General features: G+C 34.7%; 2 protein-coding genes across 11 annotated transcripts in view; one reads left to right on the plus strand and one right to left on the minus strand.

The window, feature by feature from the left end:
- ARL13B (ADP ribosylation factor like GTPase 13B) overlaps nt 1–19,671 on the plus strand; it is an 82,343-nt gene that overhangs the window by 40,378 nt on the left and 22,294 nt on the right. For all 9 annotated transcript variants that reach the window (XM_063602866.1, XM_063602870.1, XM_034956971.3 and 6 more), the window contains 2 exons: nt 15,838–15,943; nt 17,081–17,283. In XM_063602866.1, the coding sequence (XP_063458936.1) occupies nt 15,838–15,943; nt 17,081–17,283 (309 nt within the window). The remainder of the gene's footprint in view (nt 1–15,837; nt 15,944–17,080; nt 17,284–19,671) is intronic.
- STX19 (syntaxin 19) overlaps nt 1–19,671 on the minus strand; it is a 49,047-nt gene that overhangs the window by 5,106 nt on the left and 24,270 nt on the right. The window contains exon 1 of one of the 2 annotated variants that reach the window (XM_034956974.3): nt 8,886–9,261. The exons of the other annotated variant lie outside the window; for it this stretch is intronic. The gene's annotated coding sequence lies outside the window, so the exon portion shown is untranslated. Of the gene's footprint in view, nt 1–8,885; nt 9,262–19,671 lie in introns of those variants that run through there. 2 annotated transcript variants of the gene reach the window in all.

Below are 19,671 nucleotides of genomic sequence, written 5' to 3' on the forward strand. Positions count from 1 at the left end.
GATTACAGGCATGAGCCACCGCAACTGGCCAAGTCCCTGTTATTTTTCATCTTGATTGTTAACGATAGTCTCCTAAGTGTTCTCCTTGTTTCCTTTTTGCACCAACTACCCCCCATCCTGCCCCCACCACAAAACCTCTGGTCTTTTCTTAACACAGAATTCAGAGTTAAAATGTAGGTCAGACCATGTCATTCCTGTGCCTAAAATCCTCCTTTGGCATTATCTCTTAGAGGAAAAACTAGAGCCTACAAAGCTCCACAATGACTTCACCCCTTCTGTTACCCCTCCGACCTCACCTCCTACAACTCTCCCTTTCTCTGCTTCAGTCTCACTGTCCTTGCTGTTCTCACACAAATCTGGCACCATCTGGCTTTAGGGCCTTGGCGCTTGCCTTCTCTTCTATTTGAAGTGTTCTTACCCATGTAGTATGTGACGTATTTCCCCAACCCAGTCCTTACTGAAATGTCACTCCTGAGTTAGGATGTTCTTTGTCACCCTATTTTGAACTATACCTTCTTTCAACTCTCTGACCCTTCCCAGCTTTATTTTTCTTAGCATTTTTCACTATTTAACGTACCATGTATTTTACTTATTTATATTAACTTAATTGTCTACTTTCTCCTCCCAGTATTAACTCCATGAGATCAAGGGATTTTATTCATTCTGGTACCTCATAGAGTTAATATTTAGAGGAGAAAGTAGAGGGTCTTTATTCTTTCCCAACACCTTGATGAGTCTTATATTTACTTGAGTTCTTATGTTGAGATCTTGATATCTTAGATTTACTTGAGCTCTTAATATGTGCCAGGCACTAAGTGTGTTTTATGTTCTTATAAGAACAAGTATCGTCATGATCTCTATTCTATAGATAATGAAATTACGATCTCAGCTTTAGTAATTGAACCATGTTGTCAGCTAGTGGTAGAGTTGAGATTCAGATTCTGGCAGTATAGTTTGAAGGACTCAACTCTTTATACGATAGTATAGCATACTAGAGCATAGTAACTTCACTATGACATAGCATAGCTTTACTATGCTATGAAGGTTTTTCAGTGGTGTTAGATCATTTAGGGTGAGTTCTGAAAAGAGGCAATTAGGTCAGTTAAGTGGTTGGGAAAAGAGCCAGATCACAAGGGATAAGACCTTGAAATCTGTTTTTGTCAGGAAAAGGTGTTTTATAGATATTAAAAGTTTATTCGGAAACATTTGCTATATTACTTTATTGCCACATGACTATATTGCTGAGCATTTTAAGTACCGGTGGGAAACATTTAAGAGCAAGTTTTTGTTGCTGAAATGCACTTAGAGCATTCTACTATTTATTTCACCTATTTTAAATATTTAATTCAAATAGCCGGTAATCTTTTGTTTTTGCCACTGATTTGCTATAGTAAAGGTAAAAAAGTTCAGTCAGTACAATTTATGTAAATAGGGGACTTCTAAGCTGGAAGGAGATTCCATACGCCTCTTCCTCTGCATATTTTTATTGTCTATATTCTACTTTACTGGCAAGGAACAGTTTCTCTACCTTCAGAGTAGAGCTAACCAAAGCTAGTGTTTCTATAAGATCCAAGGAAAAAAATGAGCTATGAATGATACTAAACCTGGAACAATTATGAAAGGAAGATTAGTCAGGAGGAATATTAGACGATACTATAGAAAGAATTGCCAGTTTTAGGTGTTAAAAAGTTGTTTTTGTCTTTCGTGTTTAATATTATAATATATATATATATAATTTTTTTTTTGAGACAGGGTCTCGCTCTGTTACCCAGGCTGGAGTGCAGTGTCATGATCTCAGCTCACTGCAATCTCCACCTCCTGGGTTCGAAGCGATTCTCCTGCGTCAGCCTCCCGAGTTCCTGAGACTACAGGTGCCCATCACCATGCCCAGCTAATTTTTGTATTTCTGGTAGAGACAAGGTTTCACCATGTTGGCCAGGCTCATCTTGAACTCCTGACCTCAAGTGATCTGCCCGCCTCAGCCTCCCAAAGTGCTGGGATTACAGGTACAAACCACCATGCCTGGCCAAATATTGTATAAAATATTTGATGCTTATCCAGGTATAGATACTTAAAGACATATAAAACTATTGGGAAGTAATGTGGAAACTTTTTACCATGTGGCAACTTTGTGAAAGCAGAATTATCACCCATGTTTTATTATATACATCTGATAAGAACTAGTCTTCTTTTCAGTATGGAGAAAATTTGATGTTAAAGTAGGTTGGCTTAGTAATTTATCTTGTATAGCTTCCTAGTGTTCATTTTTTGGTTTAGTGGTATTTATGACTTCCTAATCTATAAGCTCTTTCTAGTATTACTATATTGATGCTGAAAATAAATTATTCCCCAAAGTGTTGAAGATACCATGTCGCATTTAATATAGCCATAAACTTTTTAAATAAGCTTTTTAAAAATGTTATTTTTTCCCTCAAATTAATAATGCATGTACACAGGTTAACAAGTCAAGTCATGTCAAGGCTTCTAAAGATATATATCTGACCCTTACCTGCCGTACCACATCCCCTTTCCAATTCTCCATTCCTTAAAGACAGTCATAAAGGCAGTCATTTTCAGCTCCTTAGCTATATGTTGCATCTAAACTCCTGTTTCTAGGTAATTTGCATGTGTAGGTATTTTTGCTTCTTCAGTTTTACTTTATTTTATTTTTTTTGAGACAGAGTTTCGCTGTTGTCACCCAGGCTGGAGTGCAATGGTGTGATCTCAGTTCACTGCAACCTCCTCCTCCCCGGTTCAAGTGATTTCTCCTTGCCTCAGCCTCCTGAGTAGCTGGAATTACAGGCGCCTGCCACCACGCCCAGCTAATTTTTGTATTTTTAATAGAGATGGGGTTTTACCATGTTGGCCAGGCTGGTCTTGAACTCCTAACCTCAAGTGATCCACCCGCCTCAGCCTCCCAAAGTGCTGGGATTACAGGTGTGAGCCACCGCACCCGGCTGCTTTTTTGGTTTTAGTTATTTTATTGAATTTCTTCTATGGAAGATGGGGATTTAATCTTCTCTCATACCCCCATTCTTCCCTCACCTTTTAATACAGTTATATCACAAATTTTGGTTAATCAATATTTTGTGTTTACATTATTGTGACTACCCAAATATTATTTACATGTGAGTCATCTAAGGTACTGTAGCTATATTTCCTTTCTCAAATAATTTTTTAAATTATTTCTAAGTTTTTTCAATGGATAGAGATAGAAAATGAATATATTTAAGAAAACTTCTTATTGACATATTTATATATACAGAAAGTCCCCCAGAACATAAATGTATATTATGGTGATTTTTCACAAAGTAAATACATCCATGTAACTACCACATAGATCAAGAAACATATAACATTTAATTTTAAGAAAATATTAATTACCAAAGTTTTTCACCTGCTTAATTTTGTACATACATCACTAATTCATTCTAAAACTGAAGTGAATTGAACATATCCTCTTGACATATTTAAATATAGAATATATATATTTTTATTTCATTTTATTCATCTTTTGAGGCTCCTTTCCTGGAAACTCTAATGTAACCTGATTGTGTTAGAATTTTCTTCCTCTTTTATATTCTCTCTTTTTGATTTCCAATTCCTCACCTTTCTTGGTTTATCTCCTTGATTTGGGAGTGTACCATAGCTCCTTTTCAAAACATAAATGCAATGATAATTTTCATTACTGAAAATATTTTTATTCTGTACTATACTTGAATACTATATTTTCTGTGGATATAATTTTCAGTTGGAAATTATATTCCCTCAAAATTTTGAAAGTTTTGTTACTACATCTTCTAGGTTTGTTACCTCTGAATATTCTGCCCTGTGTTTTCTGATATTTTGTAGATCTGTTTTTATATTTCCTTTCATGAAATTCTTGACCTTTTTTTCATATTCCTGGTGTTCTGAAATTTCACAATAATGTGATCTGGGGTAGGTCTTGATGCATTTATTTGGTAAACATTTAGTTGGTCTTTTCAACCTAGAAACTCATGTATTTACGGGCTTGCTTTTTTTAAAAATAATTTCTTTAAGAACTTTATCTTCTCCATTTTCTTTGTATTATTTTCATGGCCTTTCAGACATTAAGAAAATTAAAGAAACAGTCCAGTCCAAGAAAAGCAACGTCCAAATAAGGGGAATTTTAAAGTGACTTGCCTAAGGCCACACAACTAAAAGGTGGCAGATCCTACGTTTAGACATATCTACTTGATTGCAAATCTGTTCTTTTTCCCCTATTGTCTATTGAGTAGAAATTGGTTATCCTAGTGAAATATACACAAATAATGTTTATCTATATCAAATACTGTATTATGTTACTAATATACATACTATATCTATTTAAAAGAAAAAATTTATCAGGAGATAATATAGCATATAGGATCTAAAATAATGTTGTTGTTTGAAGCTTTATTAGGATCTTTAATATAATCAGACCAAATTGATCACTTTACACTATAAAAGAAGAAAAATAATTTGGATCTCACAGACTGATGTTTACAGAAAGTCTAAGAAATATTGAATTTTATATTTGGTACTATATGGAGATTGGGATTCTTATATTTTCTTCTGCTTCAAGTCATAGTCATCTAACCAAATTTGTTTCCTTCTCTTGTACTAGCTTGTCACTATGAATTGTTTTTTAAAAATTAATTAATTAATCAATTAATAGAGAAAGGATCTCGCTCTTTTGTCCAGACTGGTCTTGAACTCCTCGCCTCAAGGGATCCTTCTACCTTGACTATGAATTCTTAAAAATACAGCATATATAGCTGAAGTGCTAGTTGCCACATTATTATTTTTTAAACTGACTTGCACCCGTGTAAATATAGGGAAAAAGAAAGAGTAACAATCTTAGAAGCTCAGAGGCGAGAGAAAGAGAAAGTGGCATCAAACAAAACAGATTTTGATTTTCTATCCATAAAAATTAAGTCCTATATTTATACAATGGTTCAGTAGCTTTTAACAATCTTTAATTTTCACATTCCTCAAGAACTACAACATCTTGAACTTTCTCTTTGGTTGCATGGTTTGGAACAAATCCTGAAACAACTCCCTCTAATGTTTTTATGACTGGAAAGATCTTTGTCCTTTTTTGGGCATGTTGTTTTGTTTTATTTTTGAGATAGGATCTCACTCTATCACCCAGGCTAGAGTATAGTGGCTCAATTGCGGCTCACTGCAGCCTCTACCTCCCAGGCTCAAGCGATCCTTCTCCCTCAGCCTCCCGAGTAGCTGAGACTACAGTTGCATGCCACTGTGCTTGGCTGATTTTTTAAAATTTTTTGTAAAGATGAGGTCTTGCTATGTTGCTCAGGCTGATCTCTAACTCCTGGGCTCAAGCAATCTTCCCACCTCAGCCTCCCAAAGTGCTGGGATTATAGGCATGAGCCAGTGCACCCAGCCTCTTTTTTAAAAAATCAGAAATAAAGTAATCAAAAGCCTTTTTCTAAAGCATCATAGTTTAAAAATTTTTAAGAAATAGACTGTTTCAAATTGTTATTGGAGCACAGTGTACACAGGCCTCTGGGAAGGTGAATTTTCCTGTGAAGTGCCTTTGAGAAGGTGCATTTTACTGCCACTGATTTTGGAAAGCAGGATATTTGAGTCTGACCTCTATAAAGGTTGTTTTTTTCCTGGATTTTTATCCATGTAATATCATTCCCTGAACATGCACCACACTTTTATATTTGAATAAAAGGTACTTTAAGGAGCCCTTTAAAATATATTAATATGTCCTTTTTATTAATCTTAATGAATTTACAAGCAAAAAACAAAATATCCTTTTTTTAATATCTGTATACATTATTGATATTAAAGGCAAAACATGGAAATAGAATCAGGTTTCCTTTCAGTGTTATACATCATGGCAATGCATATTATGTAAATGATGTTTAAAGTGAGCTATAAAGGTTATACTGTTTGTCTTGGTTTATGGATCCTATGCCTGTATTTCTTTTGAACATTTAGAGAATATTTATGTGAAAGATCCTTTACATTATTAGGTTATTTCTAGTTTCTTAGGAGTAAATTCCTATGTTTGCTGTGGCCACTGACTGGTGACCACTCTGTTAAATGTGGGCAAGTGTATTTAGTGAAATTCGTCAGTAGCCTAGCTTCATTGGGGAGTTATACAAGAATGCTCTGAGTGTCCTGATAAATTATGGATACATTGAGGCTATTTTTTTGATTGTCACTACCAACGCCCCATGGAGTTTGCCCATTGTAGCCCAGGTAGTATTATGTAGGCCTAATTTTTCTCTAGTGATTTTTATAGCCTAAGTGGATATCTCACTTCCTGCTATAATCCTGGGCAAGTCAACAGAGTTATTCCTGTCTTTGTATACAGATTATGTTGTATTATTCCTAGTTAACTGTTTCATCTAGGAAACTCAGTTTTAGTTCCCTATAATGCAACAAACTCTAAACCTCAGCTTTAAGGTAAAGTATTTGCCCAGTGTAATTAGCTTTAATTACTACTCTTCACTTTGGCTTTAAGTATGTTTCCTCATCATTTCTGGCACCTGAAAACTTCTCTTTTTTTTTTTTTTTTGAGACGGAGTCTCTCTCTGTCGCCCAGGCTGGAGTGCAGTGGCACCATCTCGGCTCACTGCAAGCTCCGCCTTCCGGGTTCACGCCATTCTCCTGCCTCAGCCTCCAGAGTAGCTGGGACTACAGGTGCCCGCCACCACACCCGACTAACTTTTTATATTTTTAGTAGAGATGGGGTTTCACCGTGTGAGCCAGGAGAAAACTTCGCTTTTTTACTCTAAAATTTAGTGATGTTGTTTTAAAATTTGTCTTTTTTAAACTTATGATTACATCAAATTCTGTATGTTTAGAGAAAGAGGGAGTAACTTCTGTATCTGTGCATTTTGACTGAAAGTCATAGTTGCTTATCTTTATAGAATTAACATAATTGAGAATGTTTCCCTAAATCCTTGTTCATCTGTGTAGAAATTGACTTGATAGGTACTCAAATATGTTTATATGCTGTATATAAATTATATTTTCTAGTAGTTGCATACTCATAACTATATGTATAACTATCCAATTTATTGATCTTATATCTTCATGAATTAGAATGTTAGGCAAAATGAGACAAATAAGCATGTTAGAATTTAAAACATGCAAGGACAGGATTCATATAAGCATAAAATATGAAGCTCATAGTTGTGAAATCATTTAATTGCTTAGACTAGGTGAAATTGATGAAATTACTATTTTATGCAGTCTGTTCTGTACCTTAAATTTATTATGTTGGAAGAGTTATATACAAATATGAATCATCTTTTATTATGTTTAACTTGCAGCATTGCTATACAGTTTTGAATTTTACTAGCAAGAACTGTATCTGTGAGCTTAAACATGATATTTAAAAAAGAAAGAACACTAACTCGTATGTATGATAATCAACTTGGACAACTTGTTCTGGGAAATAGAAAAGTAAACTGGTGCGACTCAAATAAAAGGTTCTCTGCCCTATTACAGACACTGAAAATCCCTAGAAACAGAAACATGAGTAAAAATTACCTTGTACTTTTAGAAATATGCCCTGGGATAGATACTTAGTGTATTTATAGATTTTTTTAAAGTAGGCCATTTCTTTTCATAGTTACTGTAATGATTAAATAAAACATTTCAAGAAATATGACCAGTTTTTACCCAAGAGAAAACAGAATATTCTGTTGCTTTTGTATATGAAGTCAACTTGCCACATTTTTCTAGTGCAAGTGAAAGCAGAGGATCTTATTGTAATATATTAACCTCTTTGGCTACTAAAGTGAGGGCCAAATAGTAGTTTCTAAAAACTAAAAAAAAAATTGCAAATTGCATATATTGTCTAATTTTGAAGTATCTGACTTTTTTTTGCAATGTAAACTTTCAATGCTTTTTTCTACATTTTATTTAGTCTAAATAACTTATTGAATTAACTTGCTTAACAACATTAAGATCATTTTTGTTTAAATATGATGTATAATTTTTGAACTTTGATTCAAGTAAGCTGTACATACATAAAATGATTTTTATATTACATTTAAAACTGCATAGCTATGAAGATAATGTGTTCCAGGTATTACGTGGCCAGTTCTCAAGTCCACCTTTAAAATACATATAAAAGTCATTATTATTTTGATTTGAAATGGAATATTTATTAAATTCTAACATAGTAACAATTATAACTTTGAAAGTATCTAACCTATCTACATATGTTGCATTTAAATGATGCTGATTTAAATTTTTCAAACTATCAATTAAATGCTAACACTTATGTTAAATGGTATAACAAGTATTTTTAATGTACTAGTTGAAATATTATAAAGGTTAGTGAGTACTTCGATATTTTCTGGTAGCCCTTTCACAAGATTATTTTCTCATTTTTTCAATTTTAGAAGATTCTAGTAAACAACAATGAAGCAAGTAAGACCATTATAGCAAATTATTTCAGATTTTTAAGGTTATATGTATGTGTCAAATTTGGGTATAAGCTGCTTTTCAGAGTGAAATATAAAAATGTTCTCTAAAGTAAGCACATTCATAGTCTGTCTATAAAAGAAATAATTTTAGATCTGTTTTTACATCTGACTTTCTAGTATTTTTAAAATGAGAGCTTACTTTTTAAAAGACTTAAAAATTTTTTCTTTCCTCTAAAGTTGATTTTTATTATCGTAGTCTATTTTCAAGAGCTTTATACCCAGATCCCAGTCAGCATGTCAGTAATATATGTGAACAAATCAGCTACTGGTACCCCGGTCCAAATCTGAGCAAAACAAGTAACCCTCATTATTTGTTGAGTGATTTTTAAATGTAACAGTATAACCAGATGTCAGTCTATGGATACCTCATATTAAAAAGTACAGAAAAGAGTCAATATTTACCTTTCTGTTTTCTTCCTTTTGTTGGTTTTCCACCTGCGGTGTTGGAGTCCTGCCTTTGAGAGAATATCTGAATATCATCTCATGTAATGTTTTGAACAAATTATCTAAATCTCTGTCTTATAGGGCACAGACTAATTTCTGTATAGTTTTCATGTTGTTAATTTGAAAGCCAAATAATGAAGTCAAATAAGAGATAAAGTTGTATGTTTGCTGTTAATAGCAAGTGAAAATAGATTGCTTACTTCACACCTGGAGAATCTGGTTCTGCCTGTTAGACGCCTATTCTTTAGATTAAAGGAAGATCATTTTCATTGGAGCTAGTCGGTAACAGGAAGTCCTCGTTAAACTGCCTACGTAGAGTATTTGGCACTGGATCTGCAAATTTAGTCCTACATTGTATATGTAATATATTATTCCAAGAAAATGGGTTTGTATTTAAACAAAGGTTACTTTCTTTTCTATAGATATCAAAACTTACTAAAAATATAGAATTAAATAGGAATGAAAAGAAGCTTGGTGTAAAAGCTTTTTTTGTTCCATTTACTTTAAAATGGTTGAAATCTGTCCTATTTTAGGAAATCCCAAAAGAGCTTAGCTCACAAAATCATAGAATTTCAGAAGGAGAACATCCAGGGAAGAGCTCATGTCTGTAAACCATTCATCCCACGTTACTTTTAATTTTTTTTACTTTTTATTATGCCTGCTGTTTTTATTTTAAAATAAATTTTATATAGAACTAAAGTTATCCAGCAATATATGTTAAATCATTTATTTTGTCAATATAACAACTCAAAATTAATTTGTACCAGAGGGAAATGTTTATAGGAAGAATTAAAAATGAAAATTTCTCTTGTACTACCAAATTTCAGACCCATTTTTTCTACCTGACTTGTTACTATTTGAGGGCAAGAAGAAGGAAATTGCTATATCTATCAAAATCATATATATATATATATATATATATATTTTTTTTTTTTTTTTTTTTTTTTTGAGAAGGAGACTTGCTCTTGTAGCCCAGGCTGGAGTGCAGTGGCATGATCTTGGCTCACTGCAACCTCCGCCTCCCGGGTTCAAGCAATTCTGCTGCCTGAGCCCCATAAGTAGCTGGGATTACAGTTGCCTGCCACCACGCCCAGCTAATTTTTTTGTAGAAATGGGGTTTCACCATGTTTGCCAGGCTGGTCTCGAACTCCTGACCTCAGGTGATCCACCTGCCTCAGCCTCCCAAAGTTCTGGGATTACAGATGTGAACCACCATGCCTGGCCAATCACATTTATATTTATTCTTTGTTTTAATAGTTCTACTTCCTGGAATCTGTACTCAAAATAAGAAATGACTCCTTTACACACCTACTTTTTATAGCACTCTTTGTAAAAACAAAACACTGGAAACACAAAAGTCCTTCAGCGTAGAACTGGCTGAATAAATGATGGAACATTCAAAGGGGTGCATTTTGCAATTATAGAAAATAGTGAAGATTTTATTATACTGCTTCAGGGTACTTCAAAATTTACTGTTCAGTTAAAACAAGCATGCTGCAGAAGAATATATATAATATGCTAAGTTTTGGGAAGAAAGGAAGGGTAGATATAAATATTGTATATATACACAAATACATAAACCAGTCAATAGCATTGAATATTCACAGTGCCCAAATTATGGTCCTTGAAATATCATTTTCTCCATACGCTTGTTTATATTTTCAAAAAGAAATAATGGGAGGATGAACTAAACACGAATGAAAATGGTTACCTATAAGGGAAGGGAAGGAAAAGGCAGAGAGATAGCAAATAGTTCCTTTCTGATTGTACCTTGTTTTTATAGTTCTGAATTTAGAACCATATAAATTTTTTTTATTTTTATTTTTTGAGACAGGGTCTCACTCTGTCACCCAGCCTGGAGTGCAGTGGCGCGATCTCGGCTCACTGCAACCTCTGCCTCCTGGGTTCAAGCGATTCTCATGCCTCAGCCTCCCGAGTAGCTGGTATTACAGGTGCACGCCACCACGCCTGGCTCATTTTTTTTTTATTTTTATTTTTTATTTTTAGTAAAGACAGGGTTTCACCATGTTGGCCAAGCTGGTCTTGAACCCCTGACAAGTGATCCACCCACATCGGCTTCCCAGAGTGCTGAGATTACAGGTGTGAGCCACCACGTCCAGCCGATATAAATATTTTAGAAATTAAATCTTAAAACAAATACACAAACGATCTCTAAAATGCAAAAGCACCTAGAAAGAAATGAACCTAGGTATATATCTAGGTGATGGCAAAATCACACAGAGAAGTACTATTTTAAGTAATTTTAAAACAGTATTATTGACTCTGCATCTCTAGTGGGATATAGCGTAGAGACAAAGATACGTAACCACAAAGATATGTTAACCTGCACTTAGTAGTCTTAATATTTAGTAATAATATTGATATTATTATGTTAAAATTCCTATATATAGTTGGATAAAACAAATAATGTCATTAGAAACTGTAGTTTTCAGCATAAGTAAAAAGAGATACAAATAAGATCTAAGGCTGGGCACAGTGGCTCATGCCTGTAATCCAGTACTTTAGGAGGCTGAGGCAGGAGGATTGAGCCTAGGAGTTTGAGACCAGCCTGGGGAACATAGTGAAACCCCATCTCTGCTAAAATAATTTTTTTAAAAAAGAACGTTCGAACACTAGCTGGGCATAGTGGTATGCGCCTGTAGTCCCAGCTACTTGAGAGGCTGAGGTGGGAGGATGGCTCAAGCCTGGGAGGTAGAGGCTGTAGTGAGCTGTCATCACACCTCTGCACTTAAGCCTCGGCAACAGAGTGAGACCCTGTCTCAAAGAAATAAACAAAAACAAGATTTAAGAAGCTAAGTAAAACTTGGTAGTTGATTTGAAATGAAAAAATCAACACGAATACATGGTTAGATTTTTTTTTCTAGAATAAAACTATTTCCTAGCTTTGTGCACTGAAAGGGCCTAGAAGCAGTAGTAAGTCAATAGCAAATGTTTATCTATAACTCCTAGGTTTTAGTCTTTAAAATGCCATTTTCCACTGAAAAGATCAAGGCTTCTTGGGGAAATGGATGATTGCAAGTCTGGAACCTTGTTTCATAGTAGAACATAAAGAAGCTATCAAAGACTTGGAGTTGTACCAAAAGGGTCCAAGAACCAACCTGAAGGGGACTCCTGCTGCCTCAAAATGGGTACCTTTGAGCCTTAAAAAGAGCAATAACTGCAACAAATTGAAGCACATCAAATACATTTTTAAATCCATAAGTTCATAATGATGCCTCTCAAAATAAGAAAAAGTACCAAAAAGCCTGAATAGCCAAAGCAGTCCTAAGCAAAAAGAACAAAGCTGGAGGCATCATATTATCTGACCTTAAATTATACTACAAGGTTATTGTAACCAAAGTAGCATGGTACTGGTATAGAAATAGATGAATAGATCAGTGGAAAAGAATAGAGAACCCAGATGATGGGTACAGCGATGCTGGGAAAATTCAATTGCCATATGCAGAAGAATGAAACTGGAACCCTGTCTCTCACCATATACAAAAATTAACTCAGGGTGCATTAAAGACTTAATGTAAGACCTGAAAAATACTAGAAGAAAACTGATGAAACTCTTCTGGACATTGGTCTAGGCAAATAATTCATGACTAAGACCTCAAAAGCAAAAGCAACAAAACCAGAAATAGACAAATGGGACTTAATTATTAAGTAAAAACTTCTGCACAGCAAAAGAAGTAATCAATGGAGCAAACAGCCTGCAGAATGAGGGAAAATATTTGCAACCTCTTTATCCTATAGGAGACTAATAACCAAAACTTACAAGGAAATCAACAACAACAAAAAACAACCCCATTAAAAATGTGCAAAAGACATGAATAGTCATTTTTCAAAAGAAGACATACAGATGGCCAACAAGCATATGAAAAAAATGCTCAATATGCCTAATCAGAGAAATGCAGATTAAAACCACAATGAAATACCATCTCACACCAGTCAGAATTTTTAGCTGTTACTGAAAAGTTAAAACATAGCAGATGTCTGCGAGATTGTGTAGAAAAAGGAATGCTTATACACTCTTGGAATGTAAATTAGTACAATCACTATGGAAAACAGTATGGAGATTTTTTTTTTTTCTTTTGAGACGGAGTCTCGCTGTGTTGCCCAGACTGAAGTGTAGTGGCGCAATCTCGGCTCACTGCAAGCTCTGCCTCCCGGGTTCATGCCCTTCTTCTGCCTCAGCCTCCCGAGTAGCTGGGACTACAGGCGCCTGCCACCACGCCCGGCTAGTTTTTTGTATTTTTAGTAGAGATGGGGTTTCACCGTGTTAGCCAGGATGGTCTCGATCTCCTGACCTTGTGATCTGCCCGCCTCGGCCTCCCAAAGTGCTGGGATTACAGGCGTAAGCCACCGTGCCCGGCCAGTATGGAGATTTCTTAAAGACCTAAAAAAAGAACTACCATTCAGTCTAGCAACCTCACTACTGGGTACCTATCCAAAGGAAAAGAAATCATTATACAAGAAAAGATATCTGAACTCAAGATGTTTATCACAGCATTATTCACAGTAGCAAAGGTAGGGAGTCAACCTAAATGTCCTTCAATGGATGATGAAAGAAATGTTTGTGTGTGTGTTTTGTATATACATACATAAAATGGAATGCTATTCAACTATTTAAAAAAGCATGTTTTTTCCAGCAACGTGGATGGAGCTGGAGGTCATTTTTTAAAGTGAAATAATTCAGAAACAGTCAAATCTAGCATGTTCTCACAAGTGGAAGTTAAATAATGTGTACACATTGACATGGAGTGTGGATTAATAGACATTGGAGACTTGGACAGGTGGGAGGGTGGAAGGGGAGTTAGAGATGAGAAATTAATATCTACAATGCACATTATTAAGCTTATGGTTACACTGAAAGCCCAGACCTCACCACTATGCAATATATCACCACTGTGCAATACATTTACATCACAAAACTGCACTCGTAATCCTTAAATTTATAGGATTTTTTTTTTTAAATCAACCTGATCACCTTCGGAGGTTGCTACGCCATTAATTCATTATTTTGAAAATCAGGAAATAAAGGCAAAGGATCAAACATTTATCTTGACTTTGTGAATTTTAAGAGGCACCAAGTAGTTGGTGAAAGCTTATTTTTAGCAAGAATCCTGCTAGTAAATGCAGAAGGAATATGGAACTAGAAAGTTACTGTTTCATAAACTTTGGTAAAATAATAGAATTAAGTAAAGGTCATCAATGGCTGCTAAAATCATTAAGTGAAAGATTAATGAGGAACTTTATTTTGGATGGATCAGGCTAAATGTAAACCCATTCGTTAATTTTATACCACCAAAATAGGACATTATATAAAAGTGATATTATATGCCTCCCTAAATACAAGCACCACCTACGAAGTATGCTTGCCAAAAAGATTTCATCTGAAACTCATCCAGCTTCTTACCACCAGATACGGGAAATATAGGATAGGTATGTTGAATAAGTTTATAAGGAGGATATTAGCCAAATCCCAAACATGGGAATTCTAAAGAAAAATTACAAATGTCATGGGAGGAAAAGAGTCATGGGGGTGGTAGTGGGGAGGGCAGGTATAATATAGATTCAAAAAGAGTTAAGTGATAAGTAACGTATATTGGACCTGAATTTAAACATAACACTTGTAAAATGATATTGGAGAATATTGAGTAAATTGAGTAATATTGAAGACTTACTGTTAATTTTGTTAGGTGTGATAGTGGTATCATGGTAATGATTTTTTAATATCTGTGTGAAGTAATGTGATTCAGGCAGCAAAATAGAAGGTATGTAGATTTTAATGGTAACTTGGGAAATACAAAAAAAAGAAGGTATATAGATAAGCAAGAATGACACAGTTTTGATAATTTTTAAAGATAGGTGGGAAGGGTTCGTTAGATTTCTTAGTCTATGTACTTAATTTTTTTTTAACCTAAAGAGTCTGTCAAACTTTGAGCAAGGCAGTATTTTATTAAACTTTTAAATCTATGTTATATAATTAAATAGTGGTATATTGTGGTAAATCCTGTTTTTCTGTAGAATATATTGGTTTTTCATTTTGTTGGTGTCCAGTTTGTCTCTAATTGAGTACAATTTTTTTTTTTTTAAATTCCCAGTGCTTTGCCAAGTATATTAGAAGTGGCCTTGGGTCTTCAGTAAATTGCACATTTATGTGGACACATTCACACATTAGAATTGTAGATGAGCTCAAATATTAAAAATTCAGAATGAATATTTGGGCATTTAAAACATTACAGTTTGTATTTTAAGAAGATAAGAATATAATTTATGGATGTGACCTGTGGAAATTAGTCCTCTTCTTTTTCTGTTTTGTAGCTTTTTCTGTTTTGTTGGCATATTGATCTCTTGTTTATGTTTTCTTGACACTTTATTTGATTTTCCTTTTATAGGCCAGTACTTAAAAACTATTTTAGCAATAATAAAGGAAAAATGACAAAATTGATGCTACAACATTTTAAGATACTAGTGTGTTCTGTAATCAGTACATTTAAAACTTGGGAATCAAAGAATGTGGTCAGGCCAGGCATGGTGGATGATATCTGTAATCCCAGCACTTTGAGAGGCTGAGACTGACAGATCACTTGAGGTCAGGAGTTCAAGACCAGCCTGGCCAACATGGCGAAACCCAGTCTCTACTGAAAATACAAAAAATTAGCCTCGCGTGGTGGCACACACCTGTAGTCCCAGCTACTCTGGAGGCTGAGGCAGGAGAATCACTTGAACCTGGGAGGCGGAGGTTGCAGTGAGCTGAGATTGCACCACTGTACTCCAGCCTGGGAAACAGAGCAAGACTCAGTCTCAAAAAAAAAAAAAAAAAAAGAATGTGGTCAAAATATCTTTAAGTTTCTATCCAATTATATATATGCTGTATAAAAGTACTTTAATTATCTTTCAGGTTGGCAAATAAACAAGATAAAGAAGGAGCTTTAGGAGAAGCTGATGTCATTGAATGTCTATCTCTGGAAAAATTGGTCAATGAGCACAAGTGCCTGTGTCAGATAGTAAGGTTTTTTTTTTTTTTAATTTTAATTTTTTGTCCTTTCAAATAGGTTCAGTATAACTTGGTTTTTATAAAAGTGATAGCAATTAAAAGGCAATGTTTTCAAAGAATTTTTTGTAACCTATGAAATCACATTTCCATTTTTCTGTTGATATAACTTAATACCATAATATTTGTTGTCTATTTCATTGTTATTTCCATGAACTATCTTTCCATGATTTCAAGGAGCTTCACATTTGCGTTTTAAGATATTGCTGATAGCATCTGTTTGCTATGCCAACACATCATGGCATGAAATTTGTAAAATGGGAAAGAAAAGTGTAAATACAAAATTTAAACATATGAGAGATTCATAATGAATTTTGAAAAATTATTTTGCTGGGCATGGTAGCTCATACCTGTAATCCCAGCAGTTTGGGAGGTTGAAGGGGGCAGATTGCTTGAGCCCAGGAGTTTGAGACCAACCTGGGCAACATAGTGAGACCCTAGCTCTACAAAAAATACAAAAACTAGCTAGGTGTGGTAGTGTGTGCCTGTAGTCCCAGCTGCTTGAGGGGGCTGAGGTGGGAAGACCACTGGACCCTGGGAGGCTGAGGCTGCAGTGAGTTCTAATTCAGTCACTGCACTCCAGCCTGGCCAACAGAATGAGACACTGCCTCTAAAAAACAAAAAAAGAAAAGATAAATCATATCAGGAGAGATCTCATACAGTCTTAAGGAAGATGAACAGTGGATTTAATAATTTATTTTGGTTTCAAAAAACATTAGGCTGTCAATCTTATGGATGTTTACTGCTGTAGATTGTAGTATAAGGAATTAAAACTTCCTGGCATTTTTAATCAATAAAGATGTCTTTTTATGGCAGTTAAATTTTTTCTTCTGATATTATAAGTGGCACTGTCACCCTCTTCTTTATAATATCTCACATAGTGTACAGATGTTATCTGTAAAATATTTTAAGTTCTATATACTGATGTTAATCATTGCAGTGCTATGTTTTGGAAGTTAAATAAGCAGATGCTCCATATTATTAACTTAAATGGCTTAATTTTGATTTGCCATTAATTATACTTAATGGTTTATGAATAGATTTGTGTGGAGACCTTTTAATCTTTTAGTCAAATAAATTTCTGTTTTAGGAACCATGTTCAGCAATCTCGGGGTATGGAAAGAAAATTGACAAGTCCATTAAAAAAGGCCTTTATTGGCTGCTACATGTTATTGCAAGAGACTTTGATGCCTTAAATGAACGCATCCAAAAAGAGACAACAGAGCAGCGTGCTCTTGAGGAACAAGAGAAACAAGAAAGAGCTGAACGAGTGCGAAAATTACGAGAAGAAAGGTAAGTAGATTAATTTTGCACCACAATGCATTTGAAGGATCAAAAACATAACAATTTTATGAATCAGTTGTTAGTTTTATCTGTTCAGTTTCTTCTTTCTGTGTGAAGGAAGACACTAGGTAAATTTTGTATTTCTGTGGATCTTTTTCTATACAAGTTTGGGTGGTAGATTCCTAATTTTTCTGGTGGTTGTATAATAGTTAAATTTACTCCTTACGTAGCCATTGTCTTCCAGAGTTTTAAATTTTTGTCTCTGATTGCTTGTGGGTACCTTAGTGCAGTGGTTCTCAATGCACAGGGTAGTATTTTTAACATTTGGCAGTGTCTGGAGACATTTTTAGTTTTCACCACTAGGGGGAGGAGTGGAGTACTACTTGGAATCTATTGGGTAGAGGCCAGGGATGCAGCTAAACATCCTATGACACACAGGACTGTCTCCCACAACAAAGAATTATCAGGCTTAATATGTCAATAACGTGAGACTGAGGAACCTTTTTAGTTTCAGCAAGGATAGAAGGTGAGCTGCTAGAGAATCATTCAACTCAAGCAAAATCTGATCCATAGTTGCCTTCCATCTGGCCTTTTATGTAGTTTAACATAGTTGTAGCCCAGTGAGCAAGAACCCACTACCCTTGGTGGCCCATTATGAGGTACTTCCTTATACCGTGAAGGAAATCCTCTGATAACTGGTATTTTTCATTTAATTCATCGATAGGACTTAAAGAAATATTTATAGAAATGACTCTCTATCCCCAAGTGCTCAATAATATGAGCATGCCTTTCATCTAGGGATCTCTTTATATAAAAGACAGATTAGAGTGAATGATTTTGGCAGCTGTTGATACAAGGTTTTAGTTCCTGTGAGAATATTTGTTTTTTTCTTAGTATGTATTTTTATCATGTAAAGCTCAGTACAACCAATCATGCATGTTAAGTATACCTTTTATATATAATATTTATAAAAATTAAATATATGGCCATAATTATGTGAAAACTCCTTTTCCTCCACTAAGAAAATAAAAACAGAAGCAACAAAAAAATTGAGTTGGATAAAAGAAATCTAATGTTAGTAACTTTTTAAATGTTTTTGTCTTTTCCATAATGATATTCTAGATCATGTTATGGCAGGCTTTTCCAATACTCCTTACCCTTTCTTTCTTTCTCTTTATCCATGCCAGTTGTGGTCTGAGACCTCTCCTCTTGAGGAGACCTCTTCTGTTGAGCCAATACTCCATAATTAAAAGCAAATTGACATTCGGAGACGGGTGATTAAAAACAAGCTTTTTACTTCACTAAATCCAATCTAATTGGTTCAGATAGTCATTTCTAGTGTTTTTGAAAAATAGTAAAACATGCCAAGTAAAAATAATATATTAATACTGTATTCCTGAAGTTGCTTACTAATAAATAAAATTAATAACAATGACTATCCTATGAGAAAGTTAATTCACAGAGTGTTCTCACATATATTACTTTATCTGACCCTTGGTACAGCTCTATGAAGTGGTTATTTTTATTCACATTTGTGGGAAAGCTAAGGCTCAAAAGATCCAGGTCCAAAGTCACAGAAGTAGTAAATTGCAAATCTCCAAATCTTGGCTTCCTAGGTTCATAATAAAAGGATATGTATTTCCGTCTAGAACACAGCTAGTAAATATTATGGTAATGAACATTTACATTGCTATACCATACTTACAGTCCAGTTAAAGATCCACAATACTTGTGTTTCTTTCTTTTTTTTTTTTTGGTCTTTGGCTGCTCTTTTTTTTTTTTTTTTTTTTTTTTTTTTTTTGAGGTGGAATTTTGCTCTTGTTGCCCAGGCTGGAGTGCAATGGCGCAGTCTCGGTGCACTGCAACCTCCGTCTCCCAGGTTCAAGCGATTCTCCTGCCTCAGCCTCCCGAGTAATGGGGATAACAGGCATGCGCCACCACACCCGGCTAATTTTGTATTTTCAGTAGAGACAGGGTTTCACCATGTTGATTAGGCTGGTCTCAAACTCCTGACCTCGTGATGCACCCGCCTCAGCCTCCCAAAATGCTGGGATTACAGGCGTGAGCCACCGCACCCGGCCGGCTGCTCATCTTAATAACATTACTCATCATGTATGGAACAACATTACTATAAATCACAGAGATAGTAAATGTTCAGTGGTAACTAATATGGAAATACTTATTTAATCTGAATGATACATATGGTAACTTATTTTTATAGCCACTGAACACTATTATGGAAGTTATTATCTAGTTCAAATATGATATACAACTTGATAAAATATTTTATATTACTACTCTGTCATATACTTCTATAGAATCAATCTGTAGATATTCTAGTCTTTTATTCTTTTATACTAAACAAGAAACATGTTTATGCAGAAATAAAAGCATAGG

This window comes from Pan paniscus, chromosome 2 (genome assembly GCF_029289425.2).
Source record: "Pan paniscus chromosome 2, NHGRI_mPanPan1-v2.0_pri, whole genome shotgun sequence".
In the NCBI taxonomy this organism is placed as follows: Eukaryota; Metazoa; Chordata; class Mammalia; order Primates; family Hominidae; genus Pan; species Pan paniscus.